The sequence below is a fragment of the Halichoerus grypus genome, chromosome 9 (assembly GCF_964656455.1).
Source record: "Halichoerus grypus chromosome 9, mHalGry1.hap1.1, whole genome shotgun sequence".
NCBI lineage: Eukaryota > Metazoa > Chordata > Mammalia > Carnivora > Phocidae > Halichoerus > Halichoerus grypus.
In genome coordinates this window covers 27,719,309-27,745,253 of record NC_135720.1, presented here as the reverse complement: position 1 = coordinate 27,745,253, position 25,945 = coordinate 27,719,309, and the positions used below count along the sequence as shown (strand labels likewise).

Below are 25,945 nucleotides of genomic sequence, written 5' to 3'. Positions count from 1 at the left end.
ATTTTTTAAGTGAACTCTCCTTATTTTTCACTTGACTTTATAAACTTTATTTCTCAGTTGAAATATTCTACCTTTTCATCTATTTTGTCTATCTTTTCCTCTATCTTCTTTAACATAGCAATTATAGTTATTTGAAGTTCTTATCCAGTAACTTCAATACGTGAATCACTTCTGGGCCTGCCTCTATTGGCTCTTTAAGCTCTTCGTTATTTGTCACTTTTTTTTCTGCTTCTTAGAATGTCTAATAATCTTTGACTGTGTCTGACACAATGCAGAGGCTCTGAACCATGTCTTTCCAGAGGTTTCCCCACCCCCGCCCCCTTGCTAGCAGTCAAATTTTTAGTGCATCATCTTGATCCTATCAAGGCTTAGTTTTATTACAGTTTTGTTAGGGTGGGTCTTTTAGTTTTGCCTTTAGTCCTAGGGCATGGGCTTTCTATGTCTCCTCTAAATGCTTGGGGTATTCACCAAGGTCTCATCATTCTGGTTAGACCCAAAGTCCAACATTTTATCCCCGCATTGTTTAAGCTCTGGGATATCTGCTCAGCTCTCAACTTTCTAAAGAATGCTCTCTACCACTCCTGGTCCTGATCTTCTAAATAGCAAGGGGATTCACCTTGATAAGGTTTACTTAAGCCACATAGGTTTCATCTAAAACCCACTTTTAGTCAAATACTGGGACCAGTAGGTGTGTTTATTTACCTTGTGCTTTCCCCTTGTTCACACTATCTAGGAGTTGCTCTAGGACTCAAGGGAAATACCCAGGCAGAATTCTGGGATGCATTCTTCAAGACTCCCCCTTCTCCAACACACTGCTCCTCATATTGCAGCTGTCTTAGTGTCCCAAACACTCTTAGAGTCCCTGCCTGCTCTGCCCAAAGAGAATGCCACACCCTGCTAGGGCTCCACTTCCTGGTGCTGCAGCCAGGAAAAGGCCTTAAGGAAAAAAAAGTAGGTGAAGGTGGGACTCACCTCAAGTACCTCCCTGCTCAAGGATCACAACCCTGTGATAATTGCTACGGAATGTCTACAAACAGTATTTTATATATTTGTTCAGATTTTATAGTTATTTATAGCAATACCAATACCATTTATAGCAAGCACTGATGATCTAACTCTCCTTATTTTTAAATGCTGGCAACAAATTCTTTTTGTTTTTTAAATCACCAAGTAGTCTTTTAAACACAAACTTAATCATATGCACCACCCCACACATAATAAGAGAAATACTAATTAAAACGATCCCAATGTACCATTTTTTCATCTGTAAGTTTAGCAAAAGTACAAATATGATAAACATACTTTTTGGGAGAGACTTTAGGCTAGCAGTCAGTCTCGTATGTTGCCAGCGAGGATGTCAATTGATACAATCCCTATGGAGGCAACGTGGCAATATCAATCAATTCCACTTCCGGGAGCTGATCCTACCGATGTAAGTGCACATGTGCTAAATGGCATAGGTACAATAGTGTCTCATTTTAATTTGCATTTTTTTGACTACCCAGTGAGGTTAACTATCTTTTCATATGATTTGCCCATTTTCTTTTTCTTTTGCTTATCAATAATGGTTTTTTTTTTCTTTTTGCCTATTAGGCAAATTGATAACTTTGCTGCATTAGTACTACGTATTTTCTCCCTGTCTAGCATTTGCCATGTTTATGGTGTTCTTTATTGAACAAAAGTTAGGATTTTTAATGAATCAAATTGGTCAATATTTACCTTTAGGGCTTACAGGTCCCTTTCTTGCTTAAGAAAGCCTCTCACACCTGGACTATATACCTATATTCTCCTAACTTCTCTCTTAATATCTGCTGGTTTTATTTTTTGACATTCACAGTATGACAGACAAATTCATATTAGCCTAATTCAAATTAGCTCAGAATAGCTAGGAGGAGTGGTTTCCTTTCATCGCCAATTTTCTACTCGATCAAGTCAACAGTCAACTCAATACAGACAGTTCTGTGCTGTCTTCTCTCATGGCATTTGCTACCATCGGAGACCCAGCTGCAGGCACGCTGCCAGCTCACTCTGAGACAAGCATTTTCCTAGGCTACACATTATCTAGGCTAGAAAACAAAGTGTTTTTAGTTTGAAGGCTTCTCAGCCGAAGATCCTGCTGAGCTGAAGGCTTCATTGGGAAGGAAGAGTAAAGAAAGCCTGTCAATGCCAGCAATGGATTTAATTAAATGAAACAGATGATCCTATAAACAGGAATTAGGGAACAAGATCTTATAAAAAGAATTGAGAGTTGTCACCACCTGAGTATGGAGGATTGGACTAGAGAGCTCACACAGGGAGATTTATGGCATCACTTGGACGTGGGAAGAGAGGAGCACACACAGTGACTTGTCAGTGGTTCTTGAATTGGACGCTAAAGCATATACTGCTTTGGGTGGTATTCTGAAAACGATCAGGGTGGGAAAGGCACCAGCTGAGAAGATGAGCAATTTATTTTTAAAAGTGTATGTGTGTATACTATACATATATCTATATCCATATCTAGCCAACATGAGCGGCAAACCGGAACCTGTGAGTCATCATTTCTCATGATCTAAGACACGGTAAAAAGTGACTGGGAACTGGGGACACTCCATCTAACTCTGACCCATGTGGGTAATGAGCAGTGGAGATCGAATAACAATCCAGGTGCATAACAACACTTTTCACCACAATAATGGTGCCAACATTGACGTCAATGTTAGCCAAACTGTAGTAGGAATTAACAGCAACCTTATGTCTGGTCTTAAGCGATGTGTTGACTAACTGAGGCTAAGCAAGAGACAATCTTTTCTTGGAAAGCACACTTTACAACTTATCGAAAGAAATCACCAAATGCCACGGCAAAAACATAAAAATGTATCTCACTTCCCTGATTTTGAGAAGTTATTTTAAAAAAGTAACACTAGTCCTGTTAGAATCATGGTGCAAAAATGTTCTTTAAATAAAAGAAACAAACTAGAAATGCACCTAAAGTTAAGCTAAATTAAGAGTACTCACTGGAAACCTAACTACGGTAACATCGGTCTTTGTGGCCTCAACCAGGAAATCCATCCAGAAGTCCACGAGCTCCTGTTTGGCCACAGGCTGCTCGGCAGTCAGTTTCACAAAATGCTTATATATCAAAATTGTCTCTACAATTGACTTGAGGTACCTAAAAATGAAAAGACAGAAAACACATAATGGGCAAATTTAAATATCACATTAGTATTTATGTATTCAGATTCACCAAACATTATTCATTATTTGTTACATGTCATGTACACATTATCTCATTCAAATCTTACAGAAATTCAATAAAGTGGGCTTTTAAAAAAAAGATTTATTTATTTGAGAGAGAGAGAGGGAGAGGGAGAGAGAGAGAGAGCATGAGTGGGAGGGGCAGAGGGAGAGGGAGACAGAACCTCATGCAGACTGCACGCTGAGTGCAGAGCTGGATGTCGGGCTCGATCTCAGGACCCTGAGATCACAACTTGAGCTGAAACCAAGAGTCGGCTGCTTAACAGACTGCGCCACCCAGGCACCCCAATAAATTAGGCTGTTTTATCCCCATTTTAAAGATGAGTCAACTGAGGCATAGAGAGCTTAAATTGCTCAAACTGGATGATACATCTTCTGCCAACATGCCTTTTAAAATAATGCCTATCCTCTTCAAGGGAGTGGTTAATGCACTTGTTTTAAAATATGCTTCCTTGAGAAAGCTTTTCTAAATAGATCCTTCATAAGAGATTATTATTTTGCTTCGAAGCAACTTAGCTTATATATTATACAAATATCCTCCAACCTAACAAGACAGATGGTGCCTCAAAGGAAAAAGCTAGGAAAAAATGAGAAGCAAGATAATTATACGAGATAATGGGTAGGCAAGCACTTGTGAACTATAAACATGGAAATTAACAGTAAGTGAATGGAAACTTAAGGCATGGTTTTGCAGTTGTCATTACTATTGCATAAAATAATGTTTTTCTCTGTTGTCAACAGAAGCTGGGACACCTCAAACCAGAACTCTTTGGACCTGTGCTTCAGTCCCCTTCTGTACCATCACAATGATCATTATAAAGAAATGACATATTAGGCTGCCTGTAACACGTGCATTGATTGGTTCATTTATTTCATTCCTTGCCGAACACCTACCGTAGACATCCCACTGAGAGCACAGCTTTGTCCCTATGTAGCATCCAGTGCTGATGAGACAGAAATGTAAAAGCTACAAATCACAGCGACCTACGTCTCAATGGGGCTACAACTACGCAGAGGTATGACTAACGAAAGTCAGTCACTCTGAATAGGAATATGATTTAAAAATGACAGAAACACGAAAGCAGGTTTCATGACATGAACTAATCACACACGCGCTTCTATCTGGATGCAGGGAAGGGTTTTAGGTCGGGGTCTGGTTTGTGGGCAGACGTGATTTAGGAGCGTCCCCAGGTGGAGAAGCATGCCAGAAGAGGCCTGTGCAGTGCGTGCCGAGACACGAGTGTTGCTGGCCCGTTCCGTGTGACTAGAGAGCCACGTAACTGGGGGTGTGTGACATGATCCGAGGCTGGAGTGCCTAAAGACAAACATTGTTCACCAAGCCAAGCAGGTGACTTTATCCCCTATGCTGTGAAGAGCCATTAAACTCCACTGATGTAAGGATTTCGGTGGCGGGGAAGGGTCGGCCATGAATTTTAGAAATTTTAGAAAGATCGCTATGGGTGTGACACTGGGGAGGGTTTGCTAATGAGAAGACCTGAATGTGATGAAAGCCTTTGGGGAGCCATGGGGATTTACCGTGGGAAGCATCTCCTCAAGTGGTTCCTCGAAAACAAGTCAGTGGCCCAGGCTCTGAGCCAATCTGAGCCTTTCTTGGTATCATGGTAAATCTTTTAAAGCCTTTACAGCTAGTAATCATTACCTGTGATGCATAATAAAATCAGCATTGTTTTCCAAAATAGACCTAAATGCTTTCATCTCTTCAATTACCACATACATAAAGATGAGACTTGGGGGGACTCCAAGAACAATTTGAAATTAGAAAAATGCACACATACAAGAAGCATTCAAAGGTATGAATAAGCCATAAGCATAAAGAAGTGAAAATCAAGCATGAGAATCCCCAAACTGAGACTGGATCATAAAGAGAACAAAGGGTGTATGTTTGGGGCAGAAACATGGGAGGCTGACATGGAAATCTGGGAATCTACCAATTCGATGTGCAGGTGTCAGATCTGGCTTCCTGTGGGTCCCACCGGCCAACTTGGGCTAGCGGGTTGCTCAGCGTCATGAAAAGGCTAAGCCAAAGGCAAGCAGACATCACCTTGCCTCCAAAGTCATCAGAACCTATATTCAACACATTTTATTTATGAATATCAGTTTTTTCTCTAAATTCTGCATTTTATTCTGTAAGCAAATAAAATCATCGAATCGTCAGTTCAACAAATATAATGATTTGGAAATAAGTGATAAGAGTTGTTTATTAAAAGTACTTGTTCAAACACAAAAGACTTTACTATTACCATGCCGGTGTCTTCAGTTTAAAAAGCTTTTCAGATGCTTGGATGACTCTCATGTGGTCATTGGCCAGGACACTGGCACCCAGAAAAAATCCAACTTCCCAGTAGCTCTGGAGTTTTTCTAAGTTTCCCTTTTTACCAAGGAGGCTACTCAGCTTCACTCCTAGAAGATCATCAGGAAGTACGGTGTTACAAACACACAGCACCCAGGCAGAGCAGACTTTTTATTAAAAACAAAATTGAGTTTTCATTCTTCCTTTCAGATTCAAATAGCTTTAAGTTTCAATTATAAAAGGGGCTTACATTCATTGTGGAAAAAAAAAGTCCCTTTAATTTGAAGATCCAAAGATAACTGCCACTGTCACTTTGATGTATATCATTCCAGAATTTTAATGTATGCTTGCACTGCATATGCATAAATCGAAAGGTGAGAATATTTTGTTATGTAACCACCTTGCTTCCCTTATAATATGGTTCTTTAGTTACTTGAAAGGGAAATATGCTACACTATCAGTTGCAGTATAAAAGTATACAGTATATATATTTTGCAAGAGTAAAATGCTACAATAATTCATGATAATTTTATATGCAAAAACAATTATATACTTATAAAGTTAAAGAAATAAGGGAACTGACAGACAACACTGTCTAGATTACTGTTGCTTTGTAACAAGACTTGAAAGTCAGGTAATTTAAATCCTCCAACTTCTTCTTCCCACATTGTTTTGATTCTTCCTGGTGTTTTTCATTTCATTATAAATTTTTGTCTCTACGCTGCCTGGTGTTATTTTTGCATTTGTAATCCTTTGCTTAAAGAGAATATATCCTTGTAGAATTGTTAAGTGCCACTAACATTCACAACAGTAAAGTATCAGGAAAATTATCTGAGATTTGAGAACAAGGTAAAAAGGTGGGACATGTCATCTCAGTATCTCACAAGGGCATCAGGCCACACTTGAGGACAGTCTAGGGAAAGTGTAGCAAGTTCATCTCACTGTTTACTATTCATTAAAGATCTCAGACTTAGAGAAGTTTACTTGTTAACTTGCATGTTTTTGTAGTAGAGATACAAATAATTTCTGTCTAGTAAAACAGATAATCCCTAAGATTTATGACCTATTGGGACTGAACTAGTTTTTTTTTTTTTCAATCAAACTCAGAAATGTCATCCTAACATTTCTTTGTTAAATTATCTATGTATACCCTAGCTTCTAAAATGCACTTTGAACTAGACATATCCTCTTATTGTTTTCCATATTAATGGAGTTAAGTAAAATTTTTTAAAAAAGACTTATGTTATTTATTTTTTAGAAAGAGAGAGAGAATCCCAAGCAGACTCCCAGCGAAGTGTGAAGCTCAACACGGGGCTCGATCTCACAACCCTGAGATCACTACCTGAGCCGAAATCAAGAGTCAGACACTCAACCGAATGAGCCACCCAGGTGCCCCTAAAAATCTTTTCCAAGTATTCTATTTTATATTTCCTGAGAATTATGAATTTTTTGGGAAAATTATACTTCAACAAAACAAAATAATCTTTAAAAACTTTATGCTACTTTTTATGACATAACACTTCAGCCCTGAGTATTTCAAGAAAAAGTCACCATTTGGGAACCCTTCACATTTTGTCATAAGTTAGAAAGAGAATGGCTTTGCTCCCTGATAATTTCATAAGATGAAAAAATTACACCCAGGTATGCAACAACATCCATGATCTCCTATCTGAGTATAATAACAAATTCAACGAATACAAAGGAAAGAAGAAAATGCAGAGGGAAAATGAGATACTAAAAATGGGTGTTTCTACTAACTTCATTTGAAAAGGAGCTCTTTTTATTGTGTCATGCTTGCAGAACAATGAACCAAGGATTGATCTAGCAGCAAATTATGTCAAACATTTAAACAGGGACTATGAAAATGTGTAATTGTAAAATTACAGTAACAGTTTTAAAATAAAATTTCAGGTTTATTCTTGTATGCCAGAAGTTCATATTATGAGGGTGACATTTAGCTTTGACCTTGGCATGAATGTGTCACGTGTTCGTGTTGTTTGACTTATTTTTATAGCCACTGTGATTCCTATTAGCTGGACATTAGATCTTAAAATTTGGGCTAAACATTTTTGCCGAGACTGTTTTACGGGAGATGCTGCTTGCTCCATGCTCATCGCATGAAGAGGCACCATTGGGCCAACTCACTATTAGGGTTGCTGGTTGGATCACTGAGAGCCAGATCGCTGGAGGGCATATATATAGAATGGACTGCATAGGCACATTTGTCCTTTGCGACTAACAAGCAATCTGTGAGGGAGCTTTGGTATCAGGTAAATATGGTTGAATGAAATTTTAAAAAATAAACATTTTCATTTAATGATTTAACTTTTAATTGATGATCCTTGCCAAAATCATTATTTCAACATCACTATCATTGTCATTCTTACCATTCTCTCTACTTCGTTAACTAGAATTCTTTTGAAGAGTACATTTTCTTTCGGAATAATACATTAAGAAGAGCTTCTATCTCATCAACCAGATGAGCTATAATATCTCTTAAAAAAGAAGGGAAGGTACCTAATTTCTTCCCTATAATTTCCAAGTATCTGAGAAATTGGTCACCTCCATACAGAAGAAATGAGCTGTTCTGTGGTTGGTGATGGATTTTGTTCTTGTTTTGATTTCCTTTTTAGAATTATCTTTATAGAATCATGGACTTTCATATTCAGTAATACAGATTTCATTTTTATTGCTCCCTGAAAATGAGATTCAAATAGTGGTTTGTCTCAATTCCAAGCATAATGTTCTTTTATTACATCATCATTATTGTTGGGGACCCAAACCTATAATTCTGACTCTCTCCCATAAAATGTCTCTTGGTTGAAAAAGTCCGCAGAAGATGGGAAAATCATCTTTTATTTGGCTAACATCTGAATATTAATTTTAAGTCTTGTGAAGCTGAAAATAGGAAGAACATGTAAGATGTGGTTCTGTGTTTTCAAATCCTAGTTCTAAATAGTCTAAACATCAATGCTTATTCAAAAACTGGGAAAGTGAAACACAGATCATGAAACAGTTAGTCTTAACCTCAGACACACACACAACTAGAATTGAGAGCCTTTGGACAGTACGTGAGGAGAATTAAGAATCGGGTCTTACCTTAGAGATCTTAAACTTAAGATGATATGTTTATGGTTATGTTTTGGTATCTTAATTTTTAATTGCTTACCTTTTATAAATAAATCAAAATTTCAAATGCACCTGAAGAAGGGATTTTATTTAAAAAAAAAAAGTCTGATTACTAAAGGGAGCTCAGTAATTCAGGCTAATTTGTACATTTGCAGGGGGCCAAGAGAATGAATGGAAGAAGATATAAATTACTGAGAAATTTGATTAGAGCATTTAAAAAATGCTTTTTAAAAGTATATCTTTAAAATATGCAAAATGTGTTATTTATTAATCTTATTTTTATTACATAATATTATATTAGACAATTTACTTAATCTGTTTTTCCTTGAAAATCCTTTTAATTCTATTTTACCATAAAAAAATTAACTTTAGGGCGCCTGGGTGGCTCAGTTGGTTAAGCGACTGCCTTCGGCTCAGGTCATGATCCTGGAGTCCCTGGATCGAGTCCCACATCGGGCTCCCTGCTCGGCGGGGAGTCTGCTTCTCCCTCTGACCCTCCCCCCTCTCATGTGTTCTCTCTCATTCTCTCTCTCTCAAATAAATAAATAAAATCTTTAAAAAAAAAAAAAAAAAAAAAAATTAACTTTAGGTCAGCCTATGATGATGAGTATAATTTATTATTGAGTAGAATCTAAAGTAGTGAGTTTTAATTGCATTTTAGTTATAAAGGACATAAAATTTGGAGTGTATGTCACAGTATTTTAGAAACCTAAAATTTGAATTAAAAATTCATCATCAAGTCACATTTTAAGTCTGTGTATGTTTTAGGGGCACCTGGGTGGCTCAGTCGTTAAGCATCTGCCTTCGGCTAGGGTCATTATCCCGGGGTCTTGGGATCGAGCCCCTCATCGGGCTCCCTGCTCCGCAGGAAGCCTGCTTCTGCCTCTCCCACTCCCCCTGCTTGTGTTCCCTCTCTCGCTGTCTCTCTCTGTCAAAAAAATAAATAAATAAAAAATTTAAAAAGTCTGTTTATGTTTTGCACTTTCCAATATTTAAAATTCAACTTCATATGTTTCCAATTGCTTGCTTAACATATATTATGAATGAGTTCTTCTTGGAAAAAAAAATTAAGGTATGTTTTCTTTACAAAGTTATATTAATCAGTTCCTCAAACCTCAGAGTGCTGACCATTCTTCTTTTCCCTCAGCTTTATTATAATACACATCTGACATATTGTGTAAGTTTAAGGTGTAAAACGTGTTTCTTTGATCCACTTACATATTGCAAAATGGTCACCACCAGGTGTTAGCTAATACTCCCATCACATCACATAATTATCATTTCTTTTTTGCAATGAGATCTACTCTCTTAGCAGAGTGCTGATCATTTTAACCTATATTTAACTTAAAAGTGAGAATTTAGAGTAGGTACATTTTCAAGCCGCTGTGCTAATGCTCTATCAACACATGCAGATCAGTGTCAATTCCTGTAATGATCTGGAGGACTTAATAAAACTTCACCTTAAGTTCAAGAACATAGCCGTACAAATTATTTTTAGATCGCTAGTACTTAAAGAGTTTTGGCTAGTGTAGAGTTTGAAAATCAACCTTAGATACAAAATTTTTTTATAATCACAATTCCTGAGTACAAATTGCCATGTATTTTCTCTGATTTCATTTACCAACTGAAAAAAATTATTTCAAATAAAGGTTTGTGCATTGAATACCAGTGCAATCCAGCAGCAACAAGTATTTTATCATTCTTTTAGTCTGGGCCCTTTCACAAATTATTTAGATTTATTTTTAGTCATTTGAGACACAGAGATACAGAGAGAGAGAGAGAGAGCATGAGCAGGGGGAGAGGCAGAGGGAGAGGGAGAAGCAGGCTCCCCACTGAGCCAGGAGCCCGGCGTGGGGCTCAATCCCAGGACCCTGAGATCATGACTTGAACTGAAGGCAGATGCTTAACGACTGAGCCACCCAGACACCCTTCAAAAATTATTTAATACTCAAACTTTGCTGTCAAGGATTTCCCAGAACATTACACATGGCTATTTTATAACCCCTTCCCAAATGATGTAAAAAAAAAAAGTCTAGGACTCATTTTTCTTCAAGGAAAATTAAACAGAAACAGTCTCCAGTTAAAAATCTTAAAGGAAAAGGTTCTTCTACAATTTACAGATTCACTAAGATCAATTTTTTTTCCTCTATGAAAAATATGGCATAATATTTCTAGGTCTGTAGTAATGACTTCTACAAGAGTTGGAAAGATTCCCTGAAAGAGAATGGTTAGAAACTGAGAGAGAGCAAAATCTCACTACCATAGACAGTTTTCCAGTATGCAAAACTTAAAAAAATATTATTAAAGCCAGAAGCAAAAAAAAAAAAAAAAAATCACACAAAATTTATTCACTAAGATGCAGTAAATCTTCACATTCCAAAGAAGGGTGAGCAGATGAGACAATGTCCACAGATAAAAGGGACAAAAGCACATTCTATCAATGGCTACAATTCAGAGATGGTCTCTAAGGAGACTAGTCACTGCCAAGACTGCCATCTGCTTGATCTGCTGTTCTTGGGGGGCTTTGGGAGGCTTCACCTCCAATACCACTGAAATCACAGTGCTTGAAGGTGTGTAAGAGAATCAGAAATAGAAAATATCGAGGTCTTTTCTCCGTCTTCTCCTACTTCTTCTTCTTCTTCTTCTCCTTCTTCTTTCCACCTCCTCCTCTAAATCTAAAATAGGAAATGTTCCTGATGTTCTAAACACTACCTTATTTGGGAGTTGGGGCTGAATGCAGAGCCCATATTTTCAATATTAATTTGTGCTGTAACAATAAATATTAACCAGGATGTTTTTAGAAACAGGCAAAATACACTAAAAACCAAATGACATCCCAGTATCAGGATTCTGAACAATAGTATGAAACACTAAACAAGGAGATACAGTAATAGAAAATCTATAGAAATAGTAACAAAAAGCAAACGGTCTATCTGTCAATGATTCTTTTTCTTTGTACCAAGTTGGGTCCAGTTTCTTGATTTCCATGTAAAATATCAAGCTGTAATTACCAACTTTCCGGAGCTCAAAGGAAGATTCAAACTGATGCCCAGCCGCCAAGAGAAGGACCGCGTAATTAATTCCTGACTGTAGTGATGGCTCAGATTCAAATGCCTTTTTGAACCTATTAAAAAAAAACAAATGTACAAGTTTACTTCCTCAATCATGAAACTCTGGGTGTGCAATAGCTTCTGTTTGCATAACTCCAAAGCCTGAGCAAGCAAAAATATTCCACTGGCCTTCATCCCAGAATGTAGTGTGCTGTGCTATTAGAATTTAATGCTTAAGTAACTGCCTCTCCTTGCCCTCGGCCCCACTGCATTCCCCTGCTTAGCTTACCTGTATCATAGTAGCCTCTGTCTTCTAAAAAAATCCTCTTTTCAACCATCTACCAGAAATGTGACAGAGTGTGTGTGTGTGTGTGTGTGTGTGTACACACATGTGTAAGCAGTGGTAATTAAAAAATAAGAACCCTGTACCTATTTTTAAAAGTGGTTTTTAAAAAGCCTTAAAAATACACAAAGCAATGAGGGTACCATCTAGGTAACACACTGAGACAATGAGTTTCATAAGTGTGATGCGGAAATGAAATAAAGAATGCCAATTGCACTAAGAAATTAAGAAAAACAGAGATTGTGCCTGTGCATACTAATTTTGGCTCAAAGAGAATAAGAACCCTTTTCTGAATATGCATGAAACTAAATATCAACCTTTGAAAAACACTTGGACATTTGAAAAGACTTCAGTGTTTGCACATCCACTGTATTTTCAAGGTAATACTTCTTAGATTCTGTCCAAGTACTTCCTCACATACATCATTTAACAGGCAACAATATTCAATATTATTACATTTGGGATCACGAAGAAAAAAAATAAACACCCTGGTGACCATTAGAAATTGCTTGAGACAAACATGAAAAATGAAGTCTTTACTTTAAAAAGTCAAATTAAGGAAAATTTAAGGACTACATACTGAATGAATGACCATTTGATGATACAAAAAAAAAAAAAGGTTATATATATAAGAAAAAAATACATTACAATTCCGAGATAAAGGCATTCCCACTTAAATCATTAACTGTTAAAATAAAAGATAGGAAGAGCAAAAGTGGTGGCAGGCATACCAGTGTGCATTACAGTATACTCTTGGCTTTTATACATTCTTGAAATTTTCCATAACTTAAAATGATAAGTTAAACTTCAAAAGGAAAGAAAAAGTACATTTTTCTGGATATGAAGGATCATGTGCCCTTTTTAAGGGTCTTAATTTTTATTTATGCACAATAGTCACTTCTAATGCATGATAGTCAAGTTTTTTTTTTAAAGATTTATTCATTTATTTGAGAGAGAGAGAGAGCATGTGCGCATGTGTGAGTGGGGAGAGGGGCAGAGGGAGAGAATCTCAAGCAGACTCTGTGCTGAGCACAGAGCCTGATGCAGCGCTTGATCCCACTACCCATGAGATCATGACATGAGTCAAAACCAAGAGTCAGACGCTTAACCCACTGAGCCACCCAGGCACCCCGGGTCTTATTTTTTAAATAGAACAAGTATCTCTGAATGGAAACAAAAATCAAGTAAGTATTAATCTTAACTAGTTGGCTCAAATAATTATGGAGATGGAGGAAGAATAGAAAATTTCCAAGTGCATCACTGTTGATGATCAAAAAGCATTTTTACCTCTCCAGAAGTATAGGTGTTTCCCAATTCTAAGATGGAAAAAACATGCTCCCAGACTGCTGATATTTAAAACTAGTCATATAAAGGAAAGACATGATTTTTAAATCTTAGACTCATGTAAGTCTCAAAGGTTTTTGTGTTTGTTCAGACGCAAGTAGAAGGTCCCACTAAAAAGAGTATAGAAGAAGAAAGAAGTTGTATACTTTCTTTTCTACCAATTCATATCAAGATATGCAATATTTTCAACAAATAAATTCTTTCATTTCTCCAGAAACCAAAGAACATGGAATTTCTCTTAAAGATATTAAAGGAAAAATGCAAAAAGCAAGACATGCCCAAATTAATCAATAAAAATTGACTAAGGACTTCCTATGTGCCAAAACCAACCAAAATGAAAAGTTTGGCTTACATCTATTTTTATGTTCCCATAAACAATATATATTTTTATGTTTTTAACCAAAATATGAATGCCAATAAAATTAATAATTTATATTTTTCTAGTATTCATAGCACTCCATGACAATGACTTCAGTATTGAGGAGAAAGTCTTAACATCTTCTGGATTCTCCTGGCGATTAAGATAACATGTAGGTATGTTACAAGAGAAATAAAATCCTGTCATATATTATTAATATACCACTCATAGGAATTAAGAATTCTCACACACTGTCAGCATAAATTAGTACAGTATTTCTTGGTTGAAATTTGCCAATATATGTCAAAATTGTAAAATTTAAAAAAATTATGCATATCTGTTGACACAACAATTACACATCTATGAATTATACTAAGGAGAAGCTCAAATATGTAATCAAAAATTCAGTTACAAGGATATTTGTTATAAGTTGAAAAAAGTACTCTAAATTTCCAACATTATAAAATGTGATAGGGAATAAAATGTATTCCAAATGTTTGAAAGCTATATAATCATTTAAGTTCTAGAAGAATATTCAATGCTGGGGGGAAAACTTTAGCTTCAAAGTAGATGTAGTAGTCTATTTAGAAGCCATCACTTCTGCTATAACAACTATGCAGAAAAAGGATACATAATCGAAAACATATTTTTATAGACACTGGAGATCTATGGAAGCAACAATTAAAAACATCATTGAAATAAAGCTTCAGAGAGGGAAGTGCCCTTCCAAGATGAGCTGAATTGCTTTGTCTTCTATAGGGGCATTTGCTCATTCTGACCACAAGATGAGGGTTGGGCTTGGCATCGGCAGAGAAACTTCCTCTCTGAAACTCTACCGGGGAAAAGAGAAACTAGTGGATTTCCTGATAGTTGCATGGGTTGGCATGATGGAATGAAACCTGGAGGAGCCTCAAACATGTAGCCAGTTTTCTCCACAGGACATTTGTTGAATAGTGGGTTGTATAGGAGGCTGGGAGATAAGTTAGGGCTGGGATGGCAAAATGAAATCTCCTCAAGTCTGGCAGGACTTAGCAAGTGGAGCCTGCAACAAATATATGACAATCTCCTCCTTAAAAAAAATTACCAAATTTTAGAGCTGTATGATGTGAAAGAACAAAGAGTTAAACTCAAAACTTCAACGGGCAGATATGAAATTGCCCACAGTACTTAGGGATAAGTAGATAGAGACCTGCTTGGCTCTTAATCAAAAGCTGAGACAAAATCAAGATAGACTGGGTCAGCTAAAACTGAAACCCAGACCAACTCAACTCAATAGCATTTTTCTATAAAGATTTATTTATTTATTTGAGGGGGGGAGAGGGGCAGAGGGTAAGGGAGAAAGAATCTTTTTTTTTTTTTTTAAAGATTTTATTTATTCATTTGAGAGAGAGAGAGGGACAGAGAGAGCACACAAGCAGGGGGAGAGGCAGAGGGAGAGGGAGAAGCAGACTCCCTGCTGAGCCAGATGGGAGCTGGATGTGGGGCTCCAGCCCAGTACCCAGAGATCATGACCTGAGTCGAAGGCAGACACTTAACCATCTGAGCCACCCAGGCACCCCAAGGGAGAAAGAATCTTAAACAGACTCCGCGCTGAGTGTGGAACCCCATGTGGGCTCAATCTAAGGACCCTGAGATCATGACCTGAGCCAAAACCAAGACTCAGATGCTCAACTAACTGGCCTACCCAGGCGCCCCAACTCAATTGCATTTTTTGAAGTAATCAGCTTCTTATCCTATCCGGCTAACAAAGGAAAGTGAGAACTTTCTGAGAGAGAATATAAACCATCTTCAGTCTTGAAAATTCTTAAATACAAAATATATGGGATACAATAACTATGAGACATGCAAAAAGCCAGAAAAATGTGACCAATAAACAAAAGAGCAAAAATAGACAAGAGCAGCTGACTCAGAGATAATTCAGATGTTGGAGTTTATAAACAAGGAGTTTAAACTAATTATTACAAATATGATAAAAATCAAGAAAAAGATGGACAAAAGGGATAAAAAGATAAACAATTTCATTAGGGGGTTGGAATCTTAAAAAGAAAAATCAAAAAGAATCTTTGTATGGGTTTAATAGCAGACCACACAGAACAAAAGACAGATGTGGTGAAATGAACAGGTCAATACAAAGTATCTAAATGGAAGCAGAGAGAGAAAAAAAAAGGGAGAAAACACAACAAAGCATGAGACATATGGGACATAGTTAAACTGTCTAACATATGTATTATTGTAACTCCAGAAAGAAGAGAGAGAGAACACAGAACACAAGAAATATTTGAAGACATAGTGGCCAAAAATATTCCCAAACTGTTGAAAACATTAACCCACAGATTCAAGAAGCTCAGCAACTTCAAGTTAGGAGAAAATGAAATAATCACAGTCTAAATGCTGAAACCAAAGACACATAAGAATCTTAAAATCAGCCAGAATGAAAAAGATACATCACCTATAAAGGAACAATAAAATTGATAGCTGACTTAGCAATACAAACTATGGAAGCCAAAAGATAATGCAATGACATAAGAACTGTTGAATATTTAAACTCCCCTAGGTTTCTTTCCTTGTTCAGGAGGTGGTAAAGTACAAATTTAAGGTAGACAATAAAAGTCAAGGATGTAGATGGCAATCTCTAGGGAACTACTAAACTAATAATAGAAAAAGTTTTAGTAAAGGCCTAAGAGAGGATAAAATATAATACTAAATTAATAGAAAATAAGGGGGGAATGGAAGACTAAAAGATAAAAGAACAATGAAACAAATAGAAAATAAATAGCAAGATGGTAAACATAACTGCAAATACCAGTTATCACAATAAATATAAGTGACCCAAACACTACAAATAAAAGAGATTTGTCAAGTTAGACTGAATAACAGGGAAGGAAGGAAGGAAGGAAGGAAGGAAGGAAGGAAGGAAGGAAGGAAGGAAGGAGCAATTTCAATTATATACATTTAAGAGACACACTTTAAATATAAGGACACAGTTAAGTTGAAAATAAAATGATGCAAGATGTATCACTCAAATATTAACCCAAAGAAGTCTGTTGTGATTATATATTAATATCAGACAAAACTAATTTTACAGCAAAAGTTATCACAAGACATAGGAGGGACATTTCATAATGATAAAAGGGTAAATTCAAAGAAAAATTTATAATCCTAAACATACCTATTAATATGGCTTCAAAACATATAAAAGCAAAAATTGACAGAACTAAAAATTAGACAAATTTACATTTATAGCTGGAGATTTTAAAACACTTTTCAGTGATGATCAAACAAGCAGACAAAAAAAATCAACGAGGATATGGAAGATCTGAATAATAAGATTAACCAAGTTAATCTAACTGACTTATGTGGAACACTACACCCAACAACAGCGCACCATATCCTGGGCCATAAGGTACTTATCAACAAATTTCAAAGAACTGAAATAATGCAGAGTGTGTTCTCTTGCCACAACAGAATTAAACTAGAGAACAAAAAAGAAAGATATGTTTGGACATTGGGCAACCTTCTTCTGAATAACCCAGGGGTCAGAGAAGTCATGCTGAAAATGAAAAGATATTTGAGCTGAACAATATTGAAAGTTCAATATATCAAAATTTCTGGGATGCAGAATAATTTATACCTTTAAATGCATATGTTGGGAAAAGAGCAAGGTTGAAAAATCAATCCTGTAAGCTCCCATCTAGAAAAATTACAGCATATTATTCCCAAAGTAGAAGGAAAGATACAATAAAGGAAAGAGCAGAAATTAATGAAATAAAAAGTGCAATAAAGAAAATTGGCAGTGCCAAAAGTTGGTTCTATGAGAAGATTAATAAAATGATAAACTCCAAGGCAAATTGCTCATCAGACGAGAGAGAGAGAGAATATAAATTACTGTTATGCTACACTATCAGGAGGACGATTAATATAGGTCCTGTTAGCATTAAAAAGAAAGTAAAAGGAGGGGTGCCAGGCTGGCTTAATTGGGAGAGCATGTGACTTGATCTCGGGGTTGTGAGTTCAAGCCCCACATTGGGTACAGAGATTACTTAAAAATAAAACATATTTTTTAAATGTTTTAAATATTTATTTTATTTTATTTTATTTTATTTTTTTAAAGATTTTATTTATTCATTTGAGACACAGAGATAGAGAGAGAGAGTGCATGAGCAGGGGGAGAGGGAGAAGCAGGCTCCCTGCTGAGCCAGGAGCCCGATGCGGGGCTCGATCCCAGGACCCTGGGATCATGACCTGAGCCGAAGGCAGACACTTAACCATCTGAGCCACCCAGGTGCCCCGATATTTATTTTATTTTTAAGATTTATTTATTTATTTCAGAGAGAGAGAGAGAGAGAGAGAGAGTGAGCAAGCATGAGCGGTGGGGAGGGGCAGAAGGAGAAGCAGACTCCTTGCTCAGCAGGGAGCTCGATATAAGGCTCAATCCTGGGACCCTGGGATCATGACCTGAGCCGAAGGCAGATGCTTAACTGACTGAGCCATCCAAGTGCCCCAAAAATAACATCTTTAAAAGTAAAAGGATATTCAGAATAACTTTATGCCAATAAATATAGCAACTTAGGTAAAATGGAAAATTTTCTTGAAACGATTTAAGAAAAAAATGGAAACTCTGTAAAATTCTATATCTATTACAGAATTTATAACAATCTCAAATTACTTTTTATTCTATTATCTATCTCCCCCAATAGAGTGCAAGCTCCATGAGAGCAAGGACCTTGTCAGTCTTGCTGTCCACTGAATCTCCAATGCCTGGATCATCAGGATGTCTGGGATGTTGCAGGTGAATATGAAATACTTGCTGAATGAAGAAAGTCTCCATCCACTTCTTACCAAGAACCAAGCTGAGACAAGTGATAAAGACAGTGGTTCACAGGAGACTCAAATAATCTATTCAGGGTGCATGAGTGGCTCAATCCATTGAGCAGCTGTCTTCGGTTTGGGTGGTAATCCCAGGGTCCTGGGATCGAGCCCCGGGTCAGGCTCCCTGCTCAGCGGAGAGCCTGCTTCTCCCTCTCTCTCTGCCTGCCTCTCTGCCTACTTGTCCTCTCTCTCTATCTGTTAAATAAATAAATAAATAAATAAATAAATAAAATCTTTAAAAAAAGAATCTATTCACTTTCTTCAGCAGTCTAAACCCTCACTTTGATAGAAACCATATGACCAGAAAGCTACACCCTTAGACCACATTGAATTAGTGCACTGCATATCACCTTCACCACATTACAATTTAAAGTCGTTGAAATTCACTATTTAATAAAAATATCAAGGATATTGTTTATATAGCTTTCACTGTTGTCTATAGAGCATCTTATATGAGAAATTCCTTTAATTTATGGCTAGGGAGTGTACAGTTTCTTCCGAAGAAGTAGCATATGATTCTTTTTTCATGCTCTACTAAAATGCCTATTGGCTTGGAGGTCAGTTATACCAAGCACGTTGATCCTTATTATGGGCATATTTGTATTCTCTTGTTCCTTGATGCTAATTTTCCAAACATCTTTTATCATTTCATTGGTTTTTTTTAAGACTCAAACTTGATAAATTATTGTTAAAATACAGATGCTAAAATAATGTTAAAATATAGATGTTAACATATAGATGTTAAAAGAATGAAAGCATCCATTTTAGCTGAAGGTGATGTATCATTCATTTTAGGGTAAATGTGTCATGGTATCAAACAACTGCAAATCCCAGTAGCTAACAATGCCTGTTAATGCCACATTTCTATGTTGGTTGGCTCAGCTCTGCTCCACATTGTTTTCCTTCTTGGACCCAGCCTGAAGGAGCAGTTTTTTCCAGAAAATGACCAAGGAAAAATACACACAGCACAACCACAACATGGCTTTTAAAGCTTCTGCTGATAATGAGCATCAACCAAGACATACACCCAAACCTGGTGTCGTGGGTGGGATAGATTGGCTTTCCTATGAACAGGGATAGTATATTTCTAACAATAATATGACGTAGCACAGATGACATTCTCCACCCAAGAAAACTGTGATTAATACCAAATAGAAACAATACCAAACAGACACACCAGTATTAGCTGCCTCTCATTACTGAGCACCTACTAGGTACAAAGCATTGCATTAGACACTTCAAGCATAATATTTCTAATTCTGACAATTCTTTACGGCAGAGAGGATTCTCTCAAGATTACTGATCAGGACACTAAAGACTGGACATATTAAGTCATGCACATTAGAAATGGTAGAGTAGGAACTTGACCCAATTCTGCTCAATTCCAAAGCTGAGCCCTCTTCTCGGTATCACCCTGCCTATCCTTTGGTGTATGTTCAAAAAAACTTTTTTTAGCCCTTTTTCATGACTTTCTGGTTTTTTGTTTTGTTTTGTTTTTGTTTTTTTAGTAAAAGGGAGTTGGGTGAAACAGGAAAAATTATGAGAAATAAAAGCAGGAGGAACTGCTTTTATATCAAGGATAAAGTTTATATTCTACATATAACAGAAAGAGGTATTGATATATTCTTGGAAAGAATGGTATTTGTCACAAAATATATTTGATTGATCTTATTAGGGACTAATATTTTTAAAAGACTGATATGGCAATACTGCTGAACATGCCCATAAAAATGTCCCAAAGAAGTTTTATGTTGTTGAAAACTTCACCATTTAACTAGCAAGAGGATAAATGAATGTGAACATTAGTCCTTACATAAAGAAATCTATAAACTGATTATTAGTGTAAAACTATCTATAAAGATAAAGAAATAAAATGGCTAGAGGTGAGTAAGCTAAATTAAAGATGACTTCATGAAATAAAGAAATCTTAAGGATGAAACCAGATATTCACATCTTAAGAGGATTCTAGTGACTACATTTGAGTAACTGTATGAAGTTATGTCCACTACTGTTGATTTTTTCCTATTTTAGTACTAAATGTTTACTGGAAAGAAGTAAATACTTTATTCTTCAATTTATTATTACATTGAAAAGATGCAAACTTCTTAGTTGAGCTTCCAAAGCAATAGACTTTTGTTCAAGGCTGCCTTATTATTAGCAACTGTATTTGTCACCTGATTGCAAGCTAGCTCTAAAAGAGGCAAGTACTTGATTATGAAGTGAGTGACGAAGTCTTTATAACAAAGACAGTTCATTTTTTGCATCTGCACTGAGATGTTCAACAAAGTCAAGAATAAAGGAAATATTCTTGAGTTGATTATTTCTAGCTAAAGAGCATTTACTTTCTATCAAAGAAGAAACTGAGCTCAAGTCAAGTTCTCTCTACTTAGCTGTCATTTTTCCTGCTTTGTGATATAACAGCTGTGATTCTTTCTGGGAGACATAAAAGTAATTAAATTAGAATTTCATGGTGCTTTGCATCTCTAGGGATATTTCTTAAATTATCACTCATAAAAAAACTCACAGACAAAGCAGGACAGTATAAGAAGAAAACTAGTGCCAAATCACTCTGTTAATTTGGTTTGTAGATGGGGGGAAAACCCTCTCTTCATTTCAAACTACTTATTTGTATATGATCCTTATTATAACAGAAAAGTCAGGAAGAAAATAAAATAACCCCAAATTCTAACTATCTTCTTCCAGTCCTTTTCCTCTTCATTGACTTTTTTTTTCCAAATAAAGAGAATAATGTTATTTTTATAATCTGTTTTTAAATTTTGATTGGATAGCATGACGCATGTTACTATCAAAAATTTTTTTTTTAAACCACCATTTTCTTCTGGGTATATACCCAAAAGAACTGAAAGCAGGAAATGCAGGTATTGTACACCAATGTTCATAGCAGCATTATTCACAATGGCCCAAAAGGTGAAAACAAGACAGAGGTCCATCAACGGATGAATGGATAAATAGAATATGGTGTATACATAAGATAGAGTATTACTCAGCCTTAAAAAAGAAAATTTTGACACATGTTACAACATGGATGGACCTTGAGAACGTTATGGTAAGTGAAACAAGCCAGTTGCAAAAAAGACAAATACCATTTGATTCCACCTATAGGAAATACCTAGAGGAGTCAGATTCATAGAGACAGAGTAGAATGGTGGTTGCCAGGGGCTGAGAAGAGGGGAAAATGGGAAGTTGTCTAATGGGTATAGAGTTTGAGTTTTGTAAGATGAGAAGTGTTGTGGGTGGAGAGTGGCGATGGTTGCACAGCAATGTGAATGTACTTAATGCTACTGAACTATACTCTTCAAACAGTTAAAATGGTAAGTTTTATGGTACCTATATTTTTACCACCAAAGCCCATCCCCACAATTTTGAATGAATGATATTCCATCACATGGGGAGGTTATCCTTCGCTTAACATTTTCCCCAAATGTTGGACATTTAGATTTCTTCCAATTTTTTGTTACCATAAAATTCAGGTAGTAAACATTGTTGCAAACACACCTTTCTTTCCATATCTGCTGTTTCTTTAGGATAGTTTCCAAAGGACATAACTGGATTAAAGAACATGAATTATTTCAAGGCTCTTGATGCATAATGTCAAATTGCTTCCCAGAAAGGTCTTACCAATTCATTCACTTTCCTAAGAGCAGTGTAGGAGAGAGACCTTTCCATTGCATTCATGCCAAAATAAAGTATTCTCATCTCTTTTCATCTTTGCCAATTGATAACAACAAGAAAGCATAGCTTGGGATTTTAACGTGTACTTATTTGATCGCTCTTGAGAGTGAATTGTGTTCACATGTTTATGACCAATCTAAACTTACCCTTCCAATAATTGCCAATTCTCTCAAATTAAAATGTAAAACCCATATTCTAAGAAGGCTGGGAAGATGGGAGGAGACACATTTGGGAAAGCTCTAAAGGGCAGGTAAAAGTGGGCTCAGGAGTTTAAACTTTATCTTTAAGGATGTGAAGAACAGTAAAGATTTAGGAGGAAGGGAGTAACAACAAAATATGGAGAAAACCTAAACCTTTACTAAAAAGAGAATAAGCATATTATCAATTGTGGTTAATCTAGTCAACAACATGGACTCACTAAGCAGAATCTCCAGGGGCAAAGAACTCTCCATCCACATAGTTGAAAAACTCCACAAACAACTGTGATGTTCAGCCAGGCTTGGAAACGATTGCTTTCATTCGGTGAGTGAAATGACCCCATTCTTTCACATTCTCCTTCCTTTCAGCATAATGCTTGGCAAACATCAAGTTTTCTCACTCAACCCTCTGACAACTGAGTTACATAAAGCAAGCTTTAGTTGCCCTCCTTAGGTGCTCAGTACTTGTTAGCTGCAATTAGGAACCTCCACAGGGACATCCTGAATATTATCATTCCTGGATTTCAACTTGGTCAGGCCATAACAGAGCTTCATCCAATCTATCATTTGCTGGGTGTGACATTAAAGCAAGGTCAAGGCATGCAATCAATTTACCAGGGTGCTTGCTTATAAAGCAACTGTGGGCACACTGTATGTTCTACCCGGGTCTCCAGGTCATCCTGGAGCTGTTGGTCCCTTAGGAACCATCTACATCTGGATATATATGAGCTAGGGGTCATGTTGAGTTACTACGAACTCTTCAGGCTTTGAGTTCTAAAAAAAATCATCTAAAATTTGGAAACTCACCTAACAGACACAATAAAGGACTGACCAAAAATGATGTCAGTGGAATGATGGTGATGTAAGACTCGGGGAGGGGGGGGGCACAGAAGGTAGTGGAAATGGAGAACACAGAGAAAGATAACTTGAAGCCAAGAAAAAGAAAAAAAGGCTAATCTGCCAAATGGAAAATAGTCATTGGTCTCTATTTGTATGTCGATTGGCTTGTTACATAACTCTCCCAAAGTAAAGCCAACCCCATTAATAATGTAAAAACTAAGTAGTTATTAGGCACACATTACTGTTTGAATAACACTGTCACTGACGTAAAAGAAAATTATTTGATAAGGCAAAGCTATCTGTCCTTTCTCAAGTTACTATGGAAAAACGAACATATTAATGCTAGAAACAGGCTTAATGCTTTCAATTTCCTGGGTATGGATCTTTTTTGGCATTACAACAGGAGACATGATTACACTAATACTGTACAGGTACCTAATTTCCTGTCAAAGTTCTGAAAATGACTTCATATCTCCCCTTAAGAATGAGAATACTGGGGAGCCTGGGTGGCTCAGTCGTTAAGCGTCTGTCTTCGGCTCAGGTCATGATCCCAGGATCCTGGGATCGAGCCCCGCATCGGGCTCCTTGCTCAGCGGGAGCCCTGCTTCTCCCTCTCCCACTCCCCCTGCTTGTGTTCCCTCTCTCGCTATGTCTCTCTCTGTCAAATAAATGAAATCTTAAAAAAAAAAAAAAAAGAATGAGAATACCATCATGTCTAAAACCAAATATGATTTCAAACAAGCACGGCCTATCCCATGTGACCCCACAACAGCTCTGGCATGTGAAATTTAAATAAGGCCCATGTAAAAAGTATACAGACTCTGCAATTTTTCCCTCATCAGCTAAATGTTCAGCTAGATGCAGAAAGAAGAGAAAGAAAACCCTTAGGAATATTTTAGGAAAAGGGAAACTTAATTTAGTTAGTGTCCATGTTGAACACGGATAAACATAACAATATATAAAGAAATACAAACTATTTTCACATATTCTACACTAAAGCTATAGCACTAGATGCCTACTAAATTCCAGGACTTTAACATATGTTGTTTCTTTTAATTCTCACAACAGAGCATTTATTCCTCCAAAAACAGTAAGTCTAAGCCAGTTGGAGTTGTAACAATCCTGTCCTCCTTCCCAGTGATTTGTGTAGTATTGGGCTGACGATGGAATACTAGAAGCGTAAAGAAATGTAAGGAAAGTCTGGGGTAGGTTTTTATGAGCCTGCTTTCCCAGTTCTAAGAAAAAGATGGCCTCCTTTCCTCTCCAGACCTTGGTGTAGCTAAGTTGGATTGGTGCCTGGAATGGCCGTGGCCACTTTGCAACCCTAAGAAAGCCAGCCGGAAGACAGAGCCACCAACAGCAATAACGAGGGAAGAGAACTCAGCCGACATTTTTAAGCTGCTGACTCAACCTACTCCAGACCCAGCCTCACTTCTGGACTTCAATTCATTGTGTTATTGTTGAAGCCCATCGGAGTAAGGTATTCTGCTACTTATAAGATGCTAAGAGCTTCTTAATTCCTGCAGGTAAGTATTATTCTTATTTTTTAAGTAAGAAAATGGAATTTTCTAAAGGTTATCTTGCCTAAGATCACACTGTCTCCAAGTGTTGACTCAATATTTATCTCATATCAGTCTCCTAAAAGTCCTCTTCCACAAAACAGTACAGACATTCCCGGAAAGGTCTGTTCCTGGAAATTCTAGGAAAGAGAGCCTAGGATGTAGTAAAAACAACACTGACTCTGAAAAATTGGATTTGAGATTTTTATTAATAACAGGACGTCAAAAAATTCACTTAAGTTCTTCGAGTTTCAATGGCCTTGCTTGTAAAAATGGGAGGAAAAAAAGGTCAGCCTTGCTTTCTTTACAAGGTGCTTCTAAGTCTGCAACAGTTAACAGCATACACAGAAACTTTGTGTCAACTCTGAAGTTTAAGGGATTGGTAATTATTTCCACCAATTGAACAAATACTGCACATAACAAAATGCTCCAAGTAAGCCACTCTGCATGTGAATTCAGCATGACTATTTCGTGGTTACTTCTTTGTTGGATTAGGTTAACAAAGGAATCGCGGAGATAATCTTCGCAATGAATTTTCCATGGCTCTCCAAGTCACGGTACATACTATTTCCTTGGGCCATTCTAGTTAAGTCTGTCATTTCACAAACTCTGTGGCCTCTTTTAAGGATGTGAGTCTAGGCTTTGGAGTCATAATATTTCCTACTTTGAAAGCTGAGTATCCGCCCAGCGTCACTGTCTCATCTCGTGTGATATCCTCTCGCAGCCCAAACATCCTCTAACCAGAGCCTATGACCGACACCATGATTGTTTTCTCTAACTTAGATTTAACTTTATGTTGAACCGCTATCATAAAAAGCGACAACCTCTTCATGACTAAAAGCTAAACTCAGTTTAATTACGTAAAGGTCAAAAAGGCGTTTTTTCCTACCTTAAGTTGGATTATAGAAATTTAAGTACAGAAAAAATAGCATTATTTTACCCAGCCTCAAGAGCTTCAATGGACAAAAATAACGAAGGAAGTGACAATGAAAAACAGTAAATGTCAGAGAACTAG

The 25,945-nt window shown here is 36.8% G+C and overlaps 1 protein-coding gene across 4 annotated transcripts in view; it reads right to left on the bottom strand.

Annotated features, from left to right (window-relative positions):
• Window positions 1-25,945, bottom strand: part of MAP3K5 (mitogen-activated protein kinase kinase kinase 5) — a 191,932-nt gene that overhangs the window by 82,325 nt on the left and 83,662 nt on the right. For all 4 annotated transcript variants that reach the window (XM_078054681.1, XM_078054679.1, XM_036097478.2 and 1 more), the window contains 3 exons: window positions 11,689-11,801; window positions 5,499-5,658; window positions 2,998-3,151 (listed from right to left, as the gene is read on the bottom strand). In XM_078054681.1, the coding sequence (XP_077910807.1) occupies window positions 2,998-3,151; window positions 5,499-5,658; window positions 11,689-11,801 (427 nt within the window). The remainder of the gene's footprint in view (window positions 1-2,997; window positions 3,152-5,498; window positions 5,659-11,688; window positions 11,802-25,945) is intronic.